The sequence below is a fragment of the Cheilinus undulatus genome, linkage group 20 (genome assembly GCF_018320785.1).
Source record: "Cheilinus undulatus linkage group 20, ASM1832078v1, whole genome shotgun sequence".
Lineage (NCBI taxonomy): Eukaryota > Metazoa > Chordata > Actinopteri > Labriformes > Labridae > Cheilinus > Cheilinus undulatus.
In genome coordinates, this window is record NC_054884.1 from 34421477 (window position 1) to 34443763 (window position 22287).

General features: G+C 41.4%; 1 protein-coding gene across 1 annotated transcript in view; it reads right to left on the reverse strand.

Moving 5' to 3' along the window:
* Positions 1-2753: 2753 nt before the first annotated feature.
* myo1d (myosin 1D) overlaps positions 2754-22287 on the reverse strand; it is a 195779-nt gene continuing 176245 nt past the window's right edge. Inside the window, exon 22 of the mRNA XM_041815097.1 lies at positions 2754-12235. Within this exon, the coding sequence (XP_041671031.1) occupies positions 12079-12235 (157 nt within the window). The 3' untranslated portion in view covers positions 2754-12078. The remainder of the gene's footprint in view (positions 12236-22287) is intronic.

A 22287-nucleotide genomic window follows, 5' to 3' on the forward strand; every position in this document is an offset into this window, starting at 1 on the left:
CAAGACGTCCGTTTGTCTTTCTGTGCTTCAACCAGGGGCCATATTTATTTTCCTGTAGGTCTCTATAGAGTTCAACGGTGTGGTTCTGGGAGTAAAATTCCCATTCATTTTCTCTGTAGGGGATTTGATTATTTGCCTTGTTGTCAGAAGTAGCAAAGTTAGACTTACTCCGAGCTACCTGAGCGAGACATAAAGTACACAAAACTGTTTCTGGTAAAGGCTGATGTCAATTTTTGCTTAAAATAATGGACATCAGCAATCAGCAAGACAAGTATTTTGGAAAATTTTGTTATAAGAATAAAGAATCTAGTCTTAATCATCTTTATTATTGGGTCTTGTATTTAAACCACCCATGGAGTCCAGAAATCAGTGACATTGTTGGATAAGGATGGATACAGAAGCTAGGAGCTGGACCTGCATAACAAATGAGAGCCAGTAGATGTAAATGGGATGGCAACAGGTTGCACTGAAACCCAAATTAAACCAAAAGGTAACTATAAAGAAGCAAAATACAGTTTGAAATAGGCAAGATTATTGTCTGTTGGTGGCTAAAAAACAAAAACACCTTTGATCAGGAAAAATAGGAAGAGAAGAAAGAATGAATGATACATGCAGACACCGTTCCTGCTGCATCATAATTACTGTGACTGGAAAGTACAATTCTCTCAAGGCGCACTCACTCATCTTCATATTGTGTTCACTGCTAACAAATGACTCAGGTCTGTGGGAGGCTTTTCCTGTGCACTCAGCCTTAGCTGAAATCATATAAAATATTCAAAAGATCAAAGATAGATTATGCTCAACTGTGTTCCCATATGTGTATGTGTGTGCTTATATGTAAACGACACTCTGTCTTTTATCTCAAAAAGTATGCCCCGATTGGAAATGAGCACTAACATGTGGTTGGTTTCTGACAAAAGAGAAAGACAAACGACCTATACCAATTTAAACCATAGTCCTATGTATAGGTTCACTAATATGCAGACAATAAACTATTTTACATCTTCAAACATATTTTTCTGGTGGTATATCATCAAATACACTGAAATCCTCCATGCAGATAGACTATTATGGGCTAATTAAGTCTTTACCAATCACTTTCTGGCCATATATTCCAATATATCCAATTAACATGTCAACTAGTCCCTACAAGCATCAAATTAGACTGTATTATTGGATACGTGTTAGGCATGTAGGGTGCTAAGCATACACAGTGAGGCCTGACATGCCACAACCTGGGCTGGAGATGGGGGGCAGGGTCGAGCCCGATGCATGTCAACATGTGTCGCTTTGCAGCCAAGGTCAAGCTCAATGGTATCTCTTTTGTCCAGGCATTTTCATTCCTATAATAATATGCCTGGAGACCACTGGCATATTGGTGCATCCACAGCACATTTAGGGACTTGTGGCAACTCTACTACCCCATCATAAGGTACCCCAGGCCATGCTAACTCACCACATCCACCCCTTTCTGTGCCTTAAAGGTGTGGACTACGTCATTTATTCAACAGATTATTTTCATATGCCCCTGGAAATATGCAAGGACATCCAGAGCACAACTGGGGTTGTGTCAGTCCTAACTCATCACATCTACACATTCATTTAGCTAAATTTTTGGCCCAAACATGCCTTAAAGTTCTTCATAGCACTCTATGTATTTTAATATGCAGATGATACACTGTCTTACATTCAAGAACATCTTTCTGTCCACTAAGTGAAATTCATTTTATCACCAGGTCAGTCAGTCCCATTAAGGATCCTATTAAACTGTAATCTATCATATATATGTCTATATGCAGATGATACACTGCCCTTCTCTCCAAAAGTATTCCTCAGGTTGGTTGACTGTCAACATATTACTTTGCATTCTGGTTTATTCAGCGACCTGGCCAGTCTGTCTTTATCAAGACTTCATTGAACTGTAATCTTAAAAATGTGTTAATATGCAGACGATACACCGTCTTATATCACCAAAATATTTCCCAGGTAGTAAATCAGCACTTTATCTCAAAATTTACTGAGCACCCCCATGCAGGTAGATTATTTTGGGTCAGTTTATCTCTCACAAATCACTTCCTGTCCATGAATTCTAGTTCATTTTACCAGTCAGCTGGTCAGGCCCAATCAACGTCATATTTAAGTATAATTGTGCGTATGTCTAAGTTAGTTTGCAGATAATACACAGCCAAATCTCTTCAATATTATTCCTCAGGTTGAGAGTCACTGCTCTATCTCTGAGAGCCCCCATGCAGGCAGATTATTTTGGATCACTTCCTTCTCCACCTATCACTCTCCGTCTATTAATTCCAACTTATTTAACTGACTGCTCGGTCAGTCCCGCCTTACTTACAAACTGCCCTTTGGGAAAAGGAGTCATCCTACTCTTTGCCGCCAATGGTCATCCATCAGCAAGTGGATTAAAACCCCTGCTGAGGTAGCTCCCGATAGCTGACACAGTAGGAGTGGGAGGCGGCGTTGTCATGCCGACTGCAGGGGTTTAGTTCTTCACCACGTCACTCAGTAAAACAGCTGCTAGTGGGTGGATTAACTTTGAGCTTTGGCCAGCTATTACCACACTGCATGTTAAAGAGTACAGCCAACCTCGGGGAGAAAAGTCGACCTGACATTATATTAGTGTTTGCATCATAATCATATTAACATTTATCCACTCCCTACGCATAAATATTCACACATACAAATAGAAAACAGCATTTTAAGTCCCAAGATAAGAAAACGGCTTAAAGAGTCAGCTGTTGAAGCAAATAAATTTATTAATAAAACGATTAATGACATATTTTCCTTACTGAACATCATGGAATACATCATCTGCATTTATACAGAATACATTTGCACAAAAATAGTATTACAACAATGAAGTTCCCTTTAGTCTTCATCAGGATATTACAGTATATCTATGGAATGTAATCACAAAAATGCAAAATATAAACTTAATACAAAATAAGGCACTTATTGAATGAAAGGTGTGTGCATACATATTTTTCTCTAAGCAACAGAAATAAATTATTGAGAAGATAATGGAATGTGTTACCTTTGGCTAACAATGACGGGCATAATAATGTGGTTCTTGTGTAGGTATAGAACAAAAATCTCATATTAAACTGCACAGAACAGAGTAGGGCAGAAGACAATGGCACACCTCTCCTAGTGTTAACAATTACAATAGTCATTCTTTCATGCCTATTAGAAAATGGGTAATTGGGAACGGCTAGGGGGATAATTTGATTATTAAACTAGTGTTAAAGTGAATAATGGAGAAGGAAAAGTAATCATAGCTGAACAAAACAAATAATTTAAGAGTCAGTCTGGTGGTGTTCCATATTTAGGTCATAGTTAACATAAAAAACCTTGAATTGACTCAACTAATAAGAACTATGAGTGTATTTATTGATGCCAAAGAGCCATACAAAGCACAACATTCAGCCAAATCATGAACAAAGAGACATTTTTCTATACAGTCTTGAAATAAAACAATCCCACTGCCCTATACCTGTTCTAAATTTCGTGCATCCCTCACTCTGGCACTATATTTTAGATTACTTGAGGTCTAGATCGCCACAGCAACAAAAAAAGCTGGCCATTACAGGCTGTAATGGCTGCAATATATTCTGTCAAGGCCAATGCACCTGGACAAGCAATGCCCGCTACAGTTCAAGACAGTCTGGCAGCAGACAGTTCATCTCTGACTGCCACTCTCACACACCATCATCTGAGATGCTGTATATCTCTGAATGGAAATACACGCTAAAAATGTTGAAATAAAATTGGATTAAACTTTTAGGGAATGTTGAAAACTTGGCCTGCAAAACCTGATTTCAAAATTTTTGCTAAACTGAGTGAACAGTCTGCTTACAGGAAAATAGCTCATAAAACACTAACACAGCAAGCATAGCTTCATAACTCCATTAATTACGAAGATAACATAGCTACGTAGCTTACGCAGCTAAAGCTAAGCACACAAAGCAGAAATGTATCTATCTAGGTAAGTTAGCGTTGGCTATGTTTGTTAAAGCTCACATTACTGAAGGTAACATAGCTACATAGCTAATGTGGCAATGTTGCTAAAGTTAAGCTCACAAAGCAACTGTAGAAGCTACATAGATATGTTATCTACATAGCTACATGAGCTTTAGCCATGTTTGCTAAAGCTCATGTTGCTACAGCTAACTAATCATGTAGTTAGGGTAGCTATATGAGCTGTAGCTAAATCTAACAAAGCTACAGCGAGCCACCGCTTGTGTTATTACTCCTAAAGCGGGTCTTTTACAAAATTTAATTCTAGATGGAACCTCTCAGTTTCATTTATAAAATGTTTCTTAGTCTGTAATGTTTGCAACGTGGTTATTTCATGAATGAAACTACCAGACTTCGTTTATGAATAAAGCTGGTTTGACGATACGCCGTTAGAGTGAACTACATGGCACTTCCTTTCTGACATAGACGGTATCTCAGATGAACAGTCTGTGAGCGTGGCCAACAGAGATGTATGGTCTGCTGTCAGACCTTTCTCCTAAAGTTCTTGTGTTTTTTTTTTTTTTTTTTTAAACATTTACAGACTCATATTTAAGCTAAGTATCCAACAACAGTGCATAAAGGTTTGACATAACAGTGGACCTGATTTTAGAGAGTAAGATGCCTTCTTTGGAACTGGAAATGACCAACACATTGTGCTCTCTAAAGTCACCACAGCAACTTTGGTGTGATTTATAGTTCTACATCAAATCTAAACTGCAGTGGCCTCTGCTGTCATGATCGCTACATACTTGTGCGTTGAAGTGACTGTGTAACTCTTCAATCTCCTGCCCAAACTTCTAGTCAGAAGTGCAACTACTAGTTATGATTTTTGGTTTAAATGGAAAAAGGAAAATCTAAATATGAGCAGATTTTTTTCATGGTGATAGACAGAAAAAAACAGCTTTATGTTTAATGCAACTTAATCTATTACAATTCTCATATATTTTTAAATGTGTCTATAGAAAGTTAATTTCCTGATTTAGATCTTAGTAGAAAGATGAAGGCTGGATACTGAGATATAGATTAATGATGTGTTCAGATCAAACTTGGTGCCAGTTTTTCAGCCCACCTTAGTCTTTTAGAGAGTCAATGCAGACTTGGACAAGACACAGCTTAAGCATCTAGCATAGCATTAGTTCAGGCAGGCCACAGAGTCAAGCGCTGCCATATCACAGAGATCAGCTGATCTCTGCAAGACCTCATCAGCTGATGACCAGCTGATGTGCTCTAAGCATGCCATTGGTTAATTGCTATCATTCTGCCTTATTTAAACGGCTCTTGCCTGGCTATGCTCTGCCACCCCCTCTACGAGCTGCTATTGTTACCCTCCTCCACCCCAGCTCCTCCTTTATTCTCTTTCTGACTTACTCAGTGTGTTTCTGTCGTCATTGATGCCTGCTCTGCTCTGGAGATTTTGTGGCTTCTCTCCTTATGCTTTCCTTATTGGCAGGGAAGAGCAGGAACGTGTGCTGGTTCAGCCACAATGCCAAATACAAATAACAGTAATAGATGCTAATTAATAACTGCTAATAAAGAAATATTCATAGCTGCAAATCATGGGGGTTTCTTGACAAAGTGGTCCTGACTGAAATAGCCTCTATGAGAGGTGAAATTTTCTACTTCAGGGAAAAACTTGTGCATGCCCTTGCCAAGAAAGCCTATGTGGTTTTAAGTTCTGTCTTCAGGCACAGTGATACATCATCTTCATTGCACAAAGACTGAACAAAAAAGTCAGAGGGTTTAAAAGAGCGCAATCAAATATTGGCAGGTTGTAAAATACTCACTGATAATGGCATTTACATTTGATCTGAACATCCATTGGCACTTTTTGATGATTTCTTTTTACAATAATAAAGATTGGGATTAGCCTGTTCTTGATGCTAAATAGGTTTGAGATCAACTGGTTGAAATGAGCATTTTAGGTCTTATTTTTAAAGGTTTTCTTCCTCCCTGATCATCCTATTGTCTTATATGCTTTGTGTCTACTCAATACTCTTTTTGCTGGATATTTCTTGTTGCTGGTGTTGTTTCCCTTTTTATTTCCACGCCTCCCGGGCACAGGATGACTGAAGGAAGAGAAAAAACGAAAAATAGGAAAACCTTCAGTGCCCTGCAGGACGGTAGAGACAGCCCAAGTGGGCGAGGAGCGAAGTGATTTGACAGAGGAAGAAGAGTGGAAAAAAAGGGAAAGAGAAAGGGAGGGGTGGAGGAGAGAAGAAGAAGGGGAGGCCAAGTGAGGCTTTGTTCACAAACCCCCTTTAGCCTTAAGAAAGCAGAGAGGGAAGCGCTGAAGTGAGGAGTGACACGGAGTCCATCCTAATGATGAGCGGTGAATAGTTGAGCAGAGAGGAGGAGAGGCCCTGTGGGAGATTACACCGCTGAAGGGTACGGAGAAGCTGCAGCGTTCAAGTCCACACACACTTAAACACACACTCATCAAAAGCAGCCTCTGCGCCTGAGCTCCTCTGAAAATCGCCTATTAACGCTACCCATGTCACTTCCTTAATCCACACTATGAACGCACCAGTTTCCCCCAAACGACTCCTCTCTGCATCAAAGTGTTTCTTTAAGTCGAGCAACAGGACGAGGTCAGCCGCCGCCAGCGCGCTGCCAGGCAGGATGGAGATTTACTTCAGGAGCGCTCGCAAACTAATTAAGATAAACGACTTGTTCAGACAAACACTCAGGCACAATGCTACTGTGGCTAAAATGACTACAAATGCTCTGTCCTTCCTGGTGAATTAGAGTCAACTAGAGTGGCTCTGCCTCTTCAACTAGGCCACACATCAAGCGAGCTCTGATTTTTGACCTTGAGCTGTCGATCTCCAGCCCACAGTCGCTGCTCTTTATTCTGTCTTTCTGCACAGAGAGAACAGCAAATCTCTCCAGGGAATAAGAGAGACCATTTCTGCTTTCATGTCATCAGAATTCCTGTCATATGTCTGTCATAATATCACGAAGACTGCAGTAGGACTCAGTTTTTCAGTACTTTGGGCTTTTTAGCATTTCCACTTTTATGCTGACATCCATAAAACCGACTCTGAGCAGAGGAAAAGACAATAGACAATAGACAATATCTCACCTGCTATCAGGCTTTAAATTACTTTCAATTTACTTCTTCAGTTTGCTTTTAAGTGTAGATTTTTTAAATTTACATTTTAACTGAATTTTCTACTCAACTTCTAAGTCAGTGACCTGTTGCTTTTCAGTGGGTCTTGAAGGTGTGCCCTGGAGAAAAAATGTGCAAAAAAGTCAATGATACTATTTAAAACATGCTTGTTGTGTCCAGTTTCTTTGTTTTTCACATTCCAAACTGTACTCTGTATCATTTAAAAAATCTGATTGATCGAAACATTTCATAATTTTAGGTTGCTAATTCTCATTGAGGGGTTGACAGTTGGATCTGAGGCCTGACGAGGTGAGAACCATCGTTGCAGAAGCACTACCATGACTGATTCAAAAAGAGGAGTGTTGAGAAATGGCTTCATCAACCCAGTGAGTAACTGGGGTTACACTGGCATCACATTAATAAACCATTCTTCATAATGTTTGGATTGACAGACAAATACAGTATAATTTGAACAAATAACATTTGTGATGAGCCTCAAATTAGCAAGATCTGGCTGTAGACATCTAGAGTGGGGTGTTCTGCTGCAGACCTCTACAATGGGATGACCTCAACCATGGGGCGAGAGGTGATGTACATTACCCAGGCCAAAAGCCTTTCTGCTCGCTGTCGGAGGTTACGGTAAATGTCTATTTTTCACAACAGCAGAATTTTATGAACAAAAATCAAAAATAAAATGAGAGGGATCAATTTAAATTTCACATGCCACAAAACTAAGATGAACACAAAGACAGTTAGGGTTAAACACCCAAATCTTAAAGGTTAGAGTTCCCCTAAAGGTTAAGGTCAGAGGGATAAAATAAATAATAACACACCAGAAACTAAGGAAAAACCCAAACAGGGTTAGGATTAGGCCCCTAAACCCTAAAGGTAAGGGTTAAGGAGACAAAATAAATGATAAAACACCACAAAATAAGAAAAACCCAAAGAGGGTTAGGGTTAGGCACCCGAACCCTAAAATTTAGGGTAAGGCTCAGGCAAAGGAGGATAAGATTAAAAATAACACCATAAACTAAGGAAAACCCCAACAAGGGTTACTAGGTCACTTCCTACTCCACTGTCGAGGTCGCCCCATTGTGAAGGTCTACAACAGATGGGCCCAAATCTCCATCATAGAGGTCTCTCAATCCTAAAGTCAGACTTAAAATCACGTAGTGTGCGGCCAACATCAGCAGGGGTTTTTGACAGCAATCTCATCCTGATGTCTTTTAACAGTAGAAGGTATTCCTCACTTTGAATAGAAACCTGTTCCTGCAGTATGCTGTTAGTTGTCTCACCTTACACCTACCTCACAGCTGGGTGTGCAGCTCTTAAAAATAACTAGGCGATTTAGAAATGATCAGTCTTATTGCTGATGGCCTGGTTTGTTTCTTAAGGTCACAATGAGACATCAGTATCAATTTCAATACGTTTTATAACCACTTAGAAAGTCCTCAGAAGTCTTTTGGTCATTCTGTGTAAATGCTGCTCAAGCTCAAATATTACACAAATTTAGTAAGATTTCTGCACCAATTATGAATTGAAAATCATCTTGAAAGTGTTAACCTTTGGGAAAACCACAAACAAGTTTAGAGAGAGCACTATATAAATACTTTAAGCTGTTTTAACTTATTTGGTTCATCCAGAAAGAACTGTCAGCATACTTTTCAACCTCTGTAAAGCAGTCGTGGTCTGTTAGAGTTTTTCTCCCTCTGTCAGGATTACTGAATGAAATTAACAACAATCACTGGAGCAAAATGAAAGAGAAATCCCATAGCATTTAAAGTAAAATGAAGCTAGAGGGGCACATGGCGTAGTGTTACACGTGGCTCTTTGATGCTAACTCATAGTGAGTTTGTTTCTGAACTGATTAATAAGTGAATTAATCAAATAAGCTCCAGGACTAATGTGGCGCTGCATCACTGAGGAGTCTCAGTGCCTAAAATGTCACTTTGCTGCGCTTGATAATTCGGAGCCCTGGAGTGTTCAAGCTGTTTTTTGTTTTCTTCATTTTGCTCTCTTCGACTCTGCCCCTGCTCTGCTTGGTGTGGATGTGCGTGTTCCTGCCTTTCTGTGAACTTTTAACCTTGTAGTAAAGTCATGATGGTTATGAAGCAATGCAAAATGAGTAGTAACAAAGTTCTGCTGTCATTATGGGTTTGTTCTGACACACTGCATCCATAACAAGGTAATATTGGTGTCTCAGAGTGTGGTTTTAAATTGTGTTTCGGGGTTATGGAGGCATGTGAGGTGTAAACAAACATTGCAGGCTTCACAACTATGCAGTGCTGTTCCATCCTGCTGGCTCTGATGTTAAAATTTGTGACTATCTTGCTCCAATACATCTGTTACTTCCTCTGATAGTGGATGACAACTTTGCCCCACCATTCCAACCTCATTCTTTACAGAAAAAGACAAGACGTAGTAACAACCTTTGGTGTTTTTAACACTCAAAAATAAGCTCTTCTGGGCCTCGGTTGTGGGATTGATTCCTTATCTTGGTACATGTTTGATGCATGTCCTTAAAGGCAAAAAACCCAAACATAAAAAAAACCAAACATGTTTTTGTCCATCGTCTTATGTTACCTCTGTGATGACCTGTGGCTTGTGCAACTGGCTGGGGCATAATGTTAATTTTTCAAAGATTTACTTTTGGGCCTTTTTTGGATAGAGTCGGAAAGCGGGAAGAGAGCAGGGCAAAGGGCCACAGGCTGGATTTGAACCTGGCCGCCGCGTACATGGGAGGCGCCTTATACCACTAAGCCATCTGCTCGCCCGAAACATAATGTTAATTTAATGAGATTAACAACCTGGCGTCCATGCATCCTGTTGTATTTTGAAGCTGACTGGATGATCTGTGCCCTCTTGTTCCTGATTGGGCCAATGTGCCCTATGTAGATTGATACGTTTTGGCTGCAACCGCTGCAAAAAAAAGTAGGCATGCATCTCGACTATAGCAGAGAGGAGCAGTGCTTCTGGCACACACCAGAGACAGACCAGAGCACATGCTGTGAAACTGCAAAGACTGATTTGCATGTGCATCACTGTGGAGACCGAGTATGTGGAACTTGAGTTTGAGAGCTACATAACTGAAAGAAAAAGACTTCAGCTGATTTAGGTGTGTTGGTCCTTCCTAAAACTCCATGAACTTCTCCACACATAATGCTGATATTTACAGCTGATATAGGCCAATGATCACAGTTGATGTATTGGATTTAAATAAAGGTAGAAATGCTCATACCCACCAATACTGCAGCTATCATGATAATAATATCCTGCATCCTCATTTGAGACTGTGCATTGGCTTCAATATTGGGTGACACCACTCAGACTTTCTCCAAAACTTCCTCCAGTCTGCAGTGTGAATGTCCCAACTTGAACTGACAGTATGGAAAGGGCTACAGATTAAATCTGAACTCCTCCCTCTCACTAGTTACTGCACTGGTGGACATTTTTGTGCAATTGCAAAGAATGTATTGCAAAGTGCTTGCTCCCTGCAGAGTCGACAACCTGTGAGAACAAAATAAACCAAACTCTGAAGGTTCAAGTGCTGATGATAAGATTTTAGGTGAACTGGCTGCAGAAAAATGAATGGAGTTCAGCAGCGTCAGATGAAAATCTAGCCTCAAAGATCCTGTGTTCACACAGAAAGTCGCTCCCATCATTGAGCAGGGAGGTAAAGTAGGACAGCAGTCTGATTACAGGCTTCACAGCCGTCTGCCTGCACTGCTTCTCTGTGGCCATTAGCCAGACTCTCAGCGCCAGAGCCAAGAACAGGAGGGCTAATACACACATACAGTACACACTCTCACACACTCTGTTTTCTCTGGTGAAGGGGATATTTGTCAAATGGAGGTCTAGTCCAAACGACCGAGGGCCACTACAAGTCATTAGCCTATTCACGCAACACAAAGACAGCAAATGAGGTTGTGTTCAGGGGGTGGAGTTCACGTGGGATAACACAGTACTGACCACAAACACTCAGCTGCTAAACTAGAGAGGATGAACTTTGGTTATTGTCATATTTGTAGTCTGTCATTCAGGTGTATTTCAGCGCTGAATAAACTATTTTCTACCTTTAAATGTACAAGCAGTATCATAGAGTTTTATATAAAGTAAAGAGGCGGCAGTAGAGATTACAAAAAGCATGATTTAAATAATAATAATCAGGATTAAACTGCGATATTCAGGATATGCTCAACACATCCTCTAACTAACAAACTAACAATTAGACACTGACTGAAACCTCTGAATCACATTTTTATTCTGGCTGTTCTCACATGTGATTGTAAACATTTATTTAACGCTGCATTATCACACAGGAAGTCTTCAATTCTGGTCATTTACGCCATTATTCCTTAGAATATACTTCAAAAAAAGCTTTTTTTTGCTATTCTACTACACATGAATATCATCTCACTTCATTTTCAGGGATCATTTTTGATCTGGCTCCTGCACAGGGAGCTGCAGGGATTATAACTTCCTGCAAAGCCTTTGGATTTTTTTCCAATTATGCAACATCAGCGGTTCAGGGAACAGTTGCAGCGTAATCTCTTCTCACCTTGATGATATACCATCGAAACATTGCACGAATAAAACCTAAATTTGGGTTTTTAACTCAAAAGAAAGCTGCTTTGGTGGATTATCCTTTAGTGCATAAAAATCTATTTAGATTTTGAAAATAGGCATTTTTGCACACTTCCTGTTATTTCACATAGATATCTACAAAAAAAAAATAAAGATCAAATTTGGCATGGCTTTGCATTTTCGAGGATTCAATTAAACAAATCCTCCCCCAGAGCTGCTATCTGAGTCCTCAGATAATCAGCAGCTCTGCAAAAACACAAGTGAATCAGACATGAATCATCATCATCATCATCATCACCCTGTCTTGGTATGGATTTAGCTGTCGGCTATTTTTTCCCACTTTTGGCCCATCTCTAGTTGCCAGGGACGGCCAAGATGTAACCAGATCGGCTCTTGGTGAAGTCTGGCTGAGATTGGTTGATCTTGGGCTCCACGATGACCGTGCACTTCCTGCCGTTCATGCTGCACTGGATGGGGCTGGAGATGTTCACCTGCAGCTTCCTCTTCTCACTGCAGAAATGAAAGAAAAGACAGAAGGAAAAAAAGATGTTAATGGATACCTGAGGTTTATCAGTGTAATGCTTTCGGGTCTGTTTAGGAACTGGATTTTACATATGCAATAGAATGAATGGGAACAAACTCCCACAGAAACACCCCAAAACTTTGTGTAAAGCCTTCCAAGAAGAGTGGAGGCTGTTATAACAGAAAAAGGGGGTCCGACTCCATATTAAAGTAAATGTGGTTGAATACAGCGCTATCATAATCCCTATTGGTGTAACGGGCAGGCAGCAGAATACTTTTGTCCATATAGCGTACCTTTTATACTTTGCTGTTCTCGCTCTGAGAGTGCAAATCTTCACATGTGAAGGGTATGAGGCACAAGAATCTCCTGCTTTATATATAAATCCTATCTGATCGTGTCAGTGTGGAGATTTTAATAATAATTGAGTATCTCATGTGGAAGTCTTGACCTTGTTTTTTGGTCATTTCTAATGTTGTGGGAATGCTTCAGTGAACTAATACAGCATACTCAAGACAGTGCCCTGTGTGTGAAAGGAGACATCTTTGAACAACATTGCACTCCCTAGTATGTGTGCTTCCAAAACACACCCATGTATAACCAAGCCACTTAATTCAAGCTGTTTGTGCTCTGTGTCCGGGTTCATATATGAATATGCTTCAAATTGTTGTGTGCCACTCATTTTAGACAGCGCATCTGTGCTATGAAAATAGGACTCTAAATAGTGTAAGTCAATCTAAAAAAGTACATTTTTACTTCATACTCCACACAGAGCAGACCCAGAGCCACTGAAGCCTCTCATTTTGAAAGCACATATCAGATAACATCATTAGGGGCCATAATCAAAGTTTCTCATATAGTCTTATTACTGCAACTCTAATATATTCACAGCCTGCTTCAGTGGCTTCATATTACACTCAGTTATGGTTTAATGCACAGAAATAAAATATGCAGAGCCATTAGTGACCCTCCTGTATTTCTGTGTGCGTGAGAGAAAGAAAGAGTAAGAGCAAAACTAAGGGAGGCTGTTAAGGCCATAAATCATTCTGGCTCTCATGCAGCATCATAATCTCACAAATACAGCACATTCATCTCCACACAGGTTACAGTGTACACTTTCATATGCACAGTCATACTCAAGCATAGTCAGTGCTGCTCTGGGGCCATAAATCAGCCTTGCTCACACAAAGACACACAACTGCACTGTAATATAAATTCAATCTTCCTCAGCCATGCATACTATCACTCTCTTTCTTACATACAAACACTCTCAAATCATTTTACTCTTTAGAATTACAGTCAAACGGGGGATAATAAACAGGGAAGAGTGGTTTTGTTTGTGAATAGAGCTCTATGATGTGGGAGAAGAGTAGAGCAATAATGTGTGTGAAGGGAAGTTATCAGTATTTCAGTGGGGATCTTTTACACCTTTTATGAAAGTTGTTTTGCAATCATGTGATCCTAAATGTCCATCAGAGGTCAGGAAGAGAGGGAAAGGCATCAAGAAGGAATGGGAACGGAGAAAAGTAAGCACTTTACAGCTCTAGATGAACATGGAAATTTCTACATACATTGAGTAGGATCCCTACAATTTACAAAACAGTGTTTACCTAACATGGAGGGGATCAAAATCATAAATTACTCAGTCCTGCAGACCTCCTGGTGTCTGGCGTCATAAAGTCGGTGGGGGGGGACAAGAGTCTGGAGGAGCTAAGAGTCTAGCTGAGCCTCTTTAACATATAAAAACATCCTTATTTTGTCACAAACATGCTTTTAATTGAAACGGTGATATACTATAAACCCTGTTTGAGTGCCGGTTTCCTTTCCTCCATTCTTTGTCGTTACTTAATCAATGTTTAAAAGGCCAAAGTGGTACCAAATGAAGAGCCATTTAGGAGCCAAACAACCAGCTCCTAGTGGATTAAGGCGCACCCCACACGTTCACACGTTCCTGTTCTTCCTTTTGTGGCGATGTCGACTACTCTGGTTTTATTTTGGTGGTTTCCGGTTCCATTTTGCTGCCTGTTGGGCAACGTCACCATGCTGCTGCGAGGCTCTCTCCCTTCCCCCCGGAGGCGCTGAGGCTGATCTGACACACCTGAGGCTCATCTACAATCAGCTTACCCTGAAGTAGGCTGTAGACTCTCTCCTCGGCGCCAATCTATTACGACCTCTCACAGTGGTACGTTGGCTCCTCTGAGTTATCTCTTGTGATTAACTTTGAGTAATTTCTTGTGAATGTTTTTGACCTTTTGACTAACCGTGCCTCTCCTCCCTCTCTTCCAGTGCCTCACTCCTGCCTCTCGTCAGCCCCAAACCCAGCATGCTCTCATTGGATCCTCTCACTCCTCTGGACTCACAGATCCCCCCCACCTGCACTATATTATCTCCAATAAACCTGTTAAAACTATCTTCCTCCTCTGCAGCTGGGTTGAAATCACACTCCACACGTAACAAAAATAAAAGCATAAGGCACGGAGAGAAGCAGTAGAAACCCCAGAGCAGAGCAGGCAGAAAAGGTAACAGAATGACACTGACTAAGTCAGAAGCAGAATAAAGGAGGAGCTTGGGTGGAGGAGGGTCGCAAGAGCAGCTTGCAGAGAGAGTGGCAGAGCGTAGCCAGGCAAGAGCAGTTTAAATAAGGCAGAATGAGAGCGATTAGCCGATAGCGTACTGAGAACAAATTAGCTTGCCGTCGGCTGATGAGGGCTTGCGTCAGATCAGCTGATCTCAATTGTGGCAGAGCTTGACTCCATGGTCTGTCTGAACTAATGCTATACACTTAATTTAATGGCTAACAGGCAAATGGACAATAATTTCCAGGTTTTTAGGGATGCCAGTGAGATTGAAGAGGGCCCTGTTTGGCCCCAGCTATCAGGCTCAGCCCCTGGAATGTTATTGGTATTGCTATTTGCTGCTGAAGTGAGAAAACAAGATACTTGCCAATATGTTTACCATGTACAGTGTTGTTTCAATTTATACCGACCTTACACAAGAGGACTTCGCTAAAACTCTTAAAAGACTATAAAAGACTGACATCTGAGACTCTCTGACATCTAAACACAATTTGTTGGCAAGATTCCTTTTGAGATTATTTCCCATCATGCATCTGGTGCAGGATCTGACAGCAGCTCTGAGCAAAAAAGAGTTCTAAGCGGACATTCAGCTGCTCTAGAATGATCTACGCTCATGTTCATATTTTGAAGGATGAAGTGAATTAATATGCTTACGCACAACACCGGCTCCCATTGGTCATGGACGACAGTCGCTTCACTGAGAGACACAATATGCGTACGACCAGACTAAAGACTTATGACAAAATTAAACACATTTACTATTATCGTCACACCAAGACTGAAGAAAGACTACCTAAAAATGTCTAAAATCGAGTCTTATGACTGCCTTACACCTAATGACTGAGACAACAGACATGAGTTGCGACTTTAGCAAGACTCTCATGATTTTACAATGACCATGGGATATTGTCCGCGTCTTTGAAATCAGAGGAACAGTCTTTCAGTGTAGTGCTGCCTTAAGTCATGAAAAACAGCAATACATTCTTCCTGACAAGAAGAACAGCAATACATTCTTCTTGTCAAGATGTTTGTTTACAGAATTAGCATGGCAGCATGTTGCTAAAACGATGAAGTAAAGTACAATTAAGCGCAAGCTTCATTTTCAAATGTGGGCCATATTTCATTTTAGTCTTTGAATTTGTGGTGGGCCAATCAAAATTGGACCCTGGGCCATAGTTTGGACATCCCTGCTGTAATGGATTGAATTGATTTTGAGATAATGTGCAGTTTTTTTTTGTCTAAATACCCCTACAAGTTATCGATTGGTTGGTGCATGGATACAATTTTTCTCTGCTTGACTGCAGGCCTAGTATTCTGACTTTATAAATGGTGGTCTAGTCCATGACAGAGATCAGATTTAAGAGTCAATGATAAGTCAAGCTACACAGCTACAGTATTAGCCCTACAGTATTATTTACCTTACAGACATGGGAGTGATGTAAACTTTTAATCCAACCTTCTCTAAGAAAACTCCTGCTAGCATTATAGAGTTTAATCTTCACTTCCCGTTTGGCCCAAATCTTTCTTGAAAATAAAAGATAACCTGCTGAACAGCATGGTTAAAGCTTAAAGTTTATGATTCTGCATAACAAGAGATTACGTTATATATTTTTCTATGAGAATGTTTGTAGGAGAGTATGGTGGAGGTGTATGACGGTGCATGTGGATGTAGAAGTGAGTGGGAGAGAGGAAGCGTGAGAGCAGGATTATGCTAACGACCGTAAGGGCAGGGTGTATATATGTGTGTGCATGTTTCATCTCACAGAGTGAGAAAATTAAGATGAATACCAGCGGAGAAATGAAGCCTCAGAGCTGTTGGAGTAATGATCAGTGTGGCGTTGCCGGGCTGCAGAGCTGCAGAGGATTGGTTTTTAGTGGCTGTCACATCCAGTTAGAGGCTTTCTGGGTGAACGGCTGCTTTGCCTCGTTTGCTCTTAAACAGGATCGATGACGGGAATGAGAAAGAGAGAGTGAGGAGAAAACGAGAATGTAAAGTGAGATGATGACGGCGTGATGATTGGAAAAGAAAGAGAGAAGATGTAAATGTAAAGATACTCAGAGAGGAGGGCGTTTATTTCTGCACTGTCAACTTCTCTTGGTGACACACTTTCTCTTTGGCACAGTTTCCCATCATGGCCGCCTGTCTCATCAGTAAACAAATCCATTAACCGCAATTACTGTCGAAATCCCACAATGCCGCCAATTTTTTTTTTTTTCCACTTGAGTCTAAAGTTAGGAGACAAGCCGAGGACTTGATGACACAAACTGACTTGTTGCGCAACAACAATAAGTCATAAACAACAAGCAAACAGCTCATACTACCCACACGCACTCCTCTGCAGAGCATGTGTGCAGCTCTCTGCAGCTCGGCTTATGCAGAGCGTAGCACTGATGCTGGTTTCCATGGTAACCCCCCATGAACCAAACTCCCCCATCTGTCATGGCCGCCAGCCAGCCAATGGTACGCTGGCTCTGTGTGTGTTTGTGTGTGCATTTGTGTAGGGATCTGTCTCCTTCTCTGTGCGTCTCTCATCCTGTTACTTCTCCATCTCGCTGGAAATGCCAGAGGGGATTCTGCGCTTCGGTCTGTGTGAAGGGCAAACTGGGTTGGGCTCATATTCACAGAAATATACTCAAGAAACTGAAATACACACTTCAAAAATGCTACCAAACCCGGTCTTCAACACCTTCCCAATCTGTAAGCCAAAGCTCTCCTCTGACGTCCTGATCATCATCTCCGAATAAAAACCATCATCGGTGGAGTCTTAAGGTCACCGCTTGGCCTTTCCAATCCAGAGCTGGACCGAGCCGGTCTGAGCCCCGAGGGCAGACTTAGTCCTTCCACTGGACAGCCTCTCCAGCAGCACTGGAAAATCAATTCTTCCGTTTTTCCCCTGCCCCGCCCCCCCCGCTCCCTTTGTGAGTCTTTGCCCTTCATGCCATGTGAGTCCAGGCTCACTTGCTCCCAAAAGGACCTCCTCCTCGTTTTGGGAGGATGGAGAGTTTAAGAGGAGATGGGAGGATGGGATGAACAAGTGAAAGTAGAAGTTAAGGAGAGAAATCTCAGACTTGTGAAGGAGTTAGAAGGGATTTTTGGTTGAGCTTTAACCTTGAAGAAACAATGCTGAGGTGCCAGTTTATCTCAACAGACGTTGCAGTTTTTAAGACAATGGTCACATAGTTTCACTGCAAGACTCATCCTTTCAATGGATGTCTACCACAGCTATCAATCAGCTACCAAACCAAGCAAAGAAAGCCCAAAAAATAGTTTTGAAAGATACTATTATGGTCCCCAAAATTCTCCTTAGTGTTGCAGACAAAATCAGTCAAATAAGATGGAAATTAAATCTCTCCCTCACTGGTGGAATGTGGCTTTTTTATTACGTTGCATTTTTGTTCTTCTATTATCAATTCTTTATCACAGACTTTTGTTTTCAAACTTTCATTACCATATATTTTACTCTTAGTTATTTCATATTTCAATTTGGAAATATATTCAAACTTAAAAGGACAAATACAATGTTCACAAAATAAAGGGTACAGTTTGGACTTTTTGCTTCTTTTTTTGATTAATTCTTGTTTTATTTCCTTTACCAGATCGGAAAGTTAGAGATGAACAGTGTATATACACCATATTGCCAAAAGAATTCGCTCACCTGCCTTGACTCACATATGAACTTAAGTGACATCCCATTCTTAATCCATAGGGTTTAATATGAAGTCGGTCCACCCTTTGCAGCTATAACTGCTTCAACTCTTCTTGGAAGGCCACAAGGTTTAGGAGTGTGTTTATGGGGATTTTTGGCCATTCTTCCAGAAGTGCATTTGTGAGGTCACACACTGATGTTGGACAAGAAGGCCTGGCTCTCAGTCTCCACTCTAATTCATCCCAAAGGTGTTCTATCGGGTTTAAGTCAGGACTCTGTGCAGGCCAGTCAAGTTTATCCACACCAAACTCTCTCATCCATGTCTTTATGGACCTTGCTTTGTGCAATGTTGCACAGTCATGTTAGAACAGGAAGGGGCCATCCCCAAACTGTTCCCACAAAGTTGGGTGCATGGAATTGTCCAAAATCTCTTGGCATGCTGAAGCATTCAGAGTTCCTTTCACTGGAACTAAGGGGCCAAGCCCAGCTCCTGAAAAACAACCCCACACCATAATCCCCCCTCCACCAAACCCTACACTTGGCACAACGCAGTCAGACAAACACCGTTCACCCAGACTGGTCCATCAGATTGCCAGATGGAGAAGCGCGATTTGTCACTCTAGAGAACGCGTCTCCACTGCTCTAGAGTCCAGTGGCGGCGTGCTTTATACCACTGCATCCGACGCTTCGCATTGCACTTGGCGATGTATGGCTTGGATGCAGCTGCTCGGCCATGGAAACCCATTCCATAAAGCTCTCTATGCACTGTTCTTGAGCTAATCTGAAGGCCACATGAAGTTTGGAGGTCTGTAGTGACTGACTCTGCAGAAAGTTGGCCACCTCTGCGCACTATGCGCCTCAGCATTTGCTGAACCCACTCCATCATTTTACGTGGCCTACCACTTCATGGCTGAGTTTCTGTCATTCCCAATCGCTTCCACTTTGCTATAATACCACTGACAGTTGACTGTGGAATATTTAGGGGCGAGGAAATTTCAAAACTGGACTTGTTGCACAGATGGCATCCTATCGCAGTACCACGCTGGAATTCACTGAGCTCCTGAGAGTGACCCATTCTTTCACAAATGTTTAAAGAAACAGTCTGCATGCCTAGGTGCTTGATTTTATACACTTGTGGCCATGGAAGTGACTGGAATACTTTTGGCAATATAGTGTATGTAGCGAGAGAGTGGGGGAAGACATGCACCGGGACTGAGAATCAATCCCACTATGATTTTGAAGACTTCAGCCTCAGTATATGGGTGCCTCCTCTACAAACTGAGCTTAACCAGTGCCTCAGTTCAGATATTTTAAAACCAGGATTACTACGTAATGTCATTAGTGAGTTACTGATGACAGGTATCTAACATTATTATCTTCAGTAGATAACCCCACTGCAGCTGATTGGCCTTGAAACTCATTCCATGAAGCTCCCACTGCACAGTTTTGGTGTTTACATTAATGCCAGTGGAAGTTCAGAAGTTTTCAGCTATGGAATCAGTGGAGTGTTGATGACTTTTATTACCCATCCATCTTAGCACTTGTTGACCCTGCTCTTTGATTTCACATAGTCTTCTGCTTTGTTGCTGCTGTTCCTTAACACTTCCACTTTCTAATAACATCTCTTACAGTTGATTGTGGAATATCCAGCAGGGAAATTTCGCAAATTGTCTTATTGCAAAGGTGGCATCCATCACAGCGCTACGCTTAAAGTCACAAAGCTCTTCAGAACGACCCACTTAGTATCACCAATGTTTGCAAATAGAGTCTGCATGGATAGGTGCTCATTTCTATACACCTGTGGAAACAATTTACAGGTGTGGCACTGCTGTGGATGGGCTCTCAGGAAAAGAAAAGGCACCATGGAAATTCTTACTGTTTTGCTGATTTATCTTTCTTGTAGACAACTCTTTCCTCTGGAACTACATCATTTATCTGCACAAATTTTATGTTCTCACACAAACTTTTGTTTGGCTGATCTAATAATAGTTAGGATTTAGAACGGAGAGCGTTCCCTGTTTGGAGACAGTAGACATACAGAAGGATAGAAGCATGACATAATGTAATAACCCCCCAAAAAAGTGTCACCCATACATGTCAGCACCACCTGAGTGGTGCTTGGTGTTTTTGAACATTGACGTTGCCGTGCAATGCAGTAAGACAGCCCACATGTTGATTATCTTTATCTTAAGTTTGTGCTTTTTAATGCTTGTTGTGCACAGTTACATAGTAAAGTTGTATCTGTATGGGTCTGATACTGTTGTTTTTATATGGGCCTTTGTTCTTTAATATGCTTTGCTCCAACCCTGCACACAGCGGTGCATAGCTCAGCCTCTGTGTTGTTTCCTTGGCTGGATTTTTCAAACAGAAACTGACATCTATCTATTGTTGCTGTTAAATTAATTTACATAAGTATCTCATATAAAAACTCTGTACTATCCCTTTAATGGTGTCGGTAAAGAGTCTATACTTCTAGGACTTAGCACTCAAAAAGTATAGGATGAAAGAAATTGTGCACAGAGAAGTTTAAATGGTAAGAAATGAGCTGAGAGATGAGAATAGGGGCAGAGAAGCAGGAGAGGACGATCCCCGCTATTTCTCAGGTCGAGGACCCAGGATTACCTCCGGTCTGTGAAGCCATCCGTCCCTCCTCTGAGTCATCCCTCTAATAGTGTACCTGGCTCTCCCCCAAGCTCTCCACTGCTGAAAAATATATGAGCGCTGCAGGTGGGGAGGAGGAGAGGAGAGGAGAGGGACGCTCTGCAAAGATGACTGGCTATGAAGACTTTGAGGAGATGATCAAAGTCGGATCTTCTCTCACTTCTGAGTGTGATGACAGAGCGGTTTTAGGATGGGGGAAAATCACAGCTCGTTACATCAGCTACTAAAGGAGCCAAAACACTGAGAGGGGAAAAAATCTTGTTTCTAAAAAAGCTGGTTCATTCCCACTCTGATGAAAAACTTTTATAGCAGGGCTTGAAAACATCTGAAGACCAAATCTGGAGTTTGATGTTGAGCACACATTTGGTCAGAGCTCATGAGATGCAGTCATCTCATTTCCACTGCATCAACAGCTTTTGAGCCTCAGACTCTCTCTGTCTTACAGCCAAAGACGCCATTTATGTTATTGGAGTAATCCTATTTAATGCCTTTAATGGCATTTTCATAAAGCTTACCCTTTTATTTATATCTAGGCTTAAAGTTACTCCAAATGAAGAAAGAAGCCGCTTTAAGTGACATGCAGCTGCTGCTTTCACCTCAGCTGACATCTTTGTTCATCTTGTTCAAACAGACCATCTGAGAGCCATCTTTGCCACAACTTTTTCAGGAAGGGAAATTCTGTTATTTTTTACCCTTTAGCAAGTGCCTGTTCTGATAGGACACTAAGGTGTCCACTTTTTTATCCAGCTTATTACTCCCTCCCTCTCCCCAAAATATTGCGGCCCCAACGAGACAAGGTTTTGGTTTCATAGATGAATTTTTTATAAGGAGGGAGAAAAGCTGTTAAAAGTTTTCTTCCTGTTTTGCAAGTAGCTCGCAGAGTGAACCAAAAGGGCCATTTTTTCATTTTTAAGGATGTATTATTGGGCTTGTAATGCCTTTATTCATAGAGGAGGGCAGTGGCCAGAGTTAAAAACAGGGATCAGAGAGCGGGGGAAGGACATGCAGGAAAGGAGCCACAGGCTGGGCTTGGACATGGGGCGCAACCTAAACCCCTAGGCCAATGGATCCCAACCTTGGGGTCTTGGCATCCCGAGGGGTCAAAGATCTCAGGGGGGTGCAGGACTCTGTCTGCTCTGCAATGTCAAAATTACATGT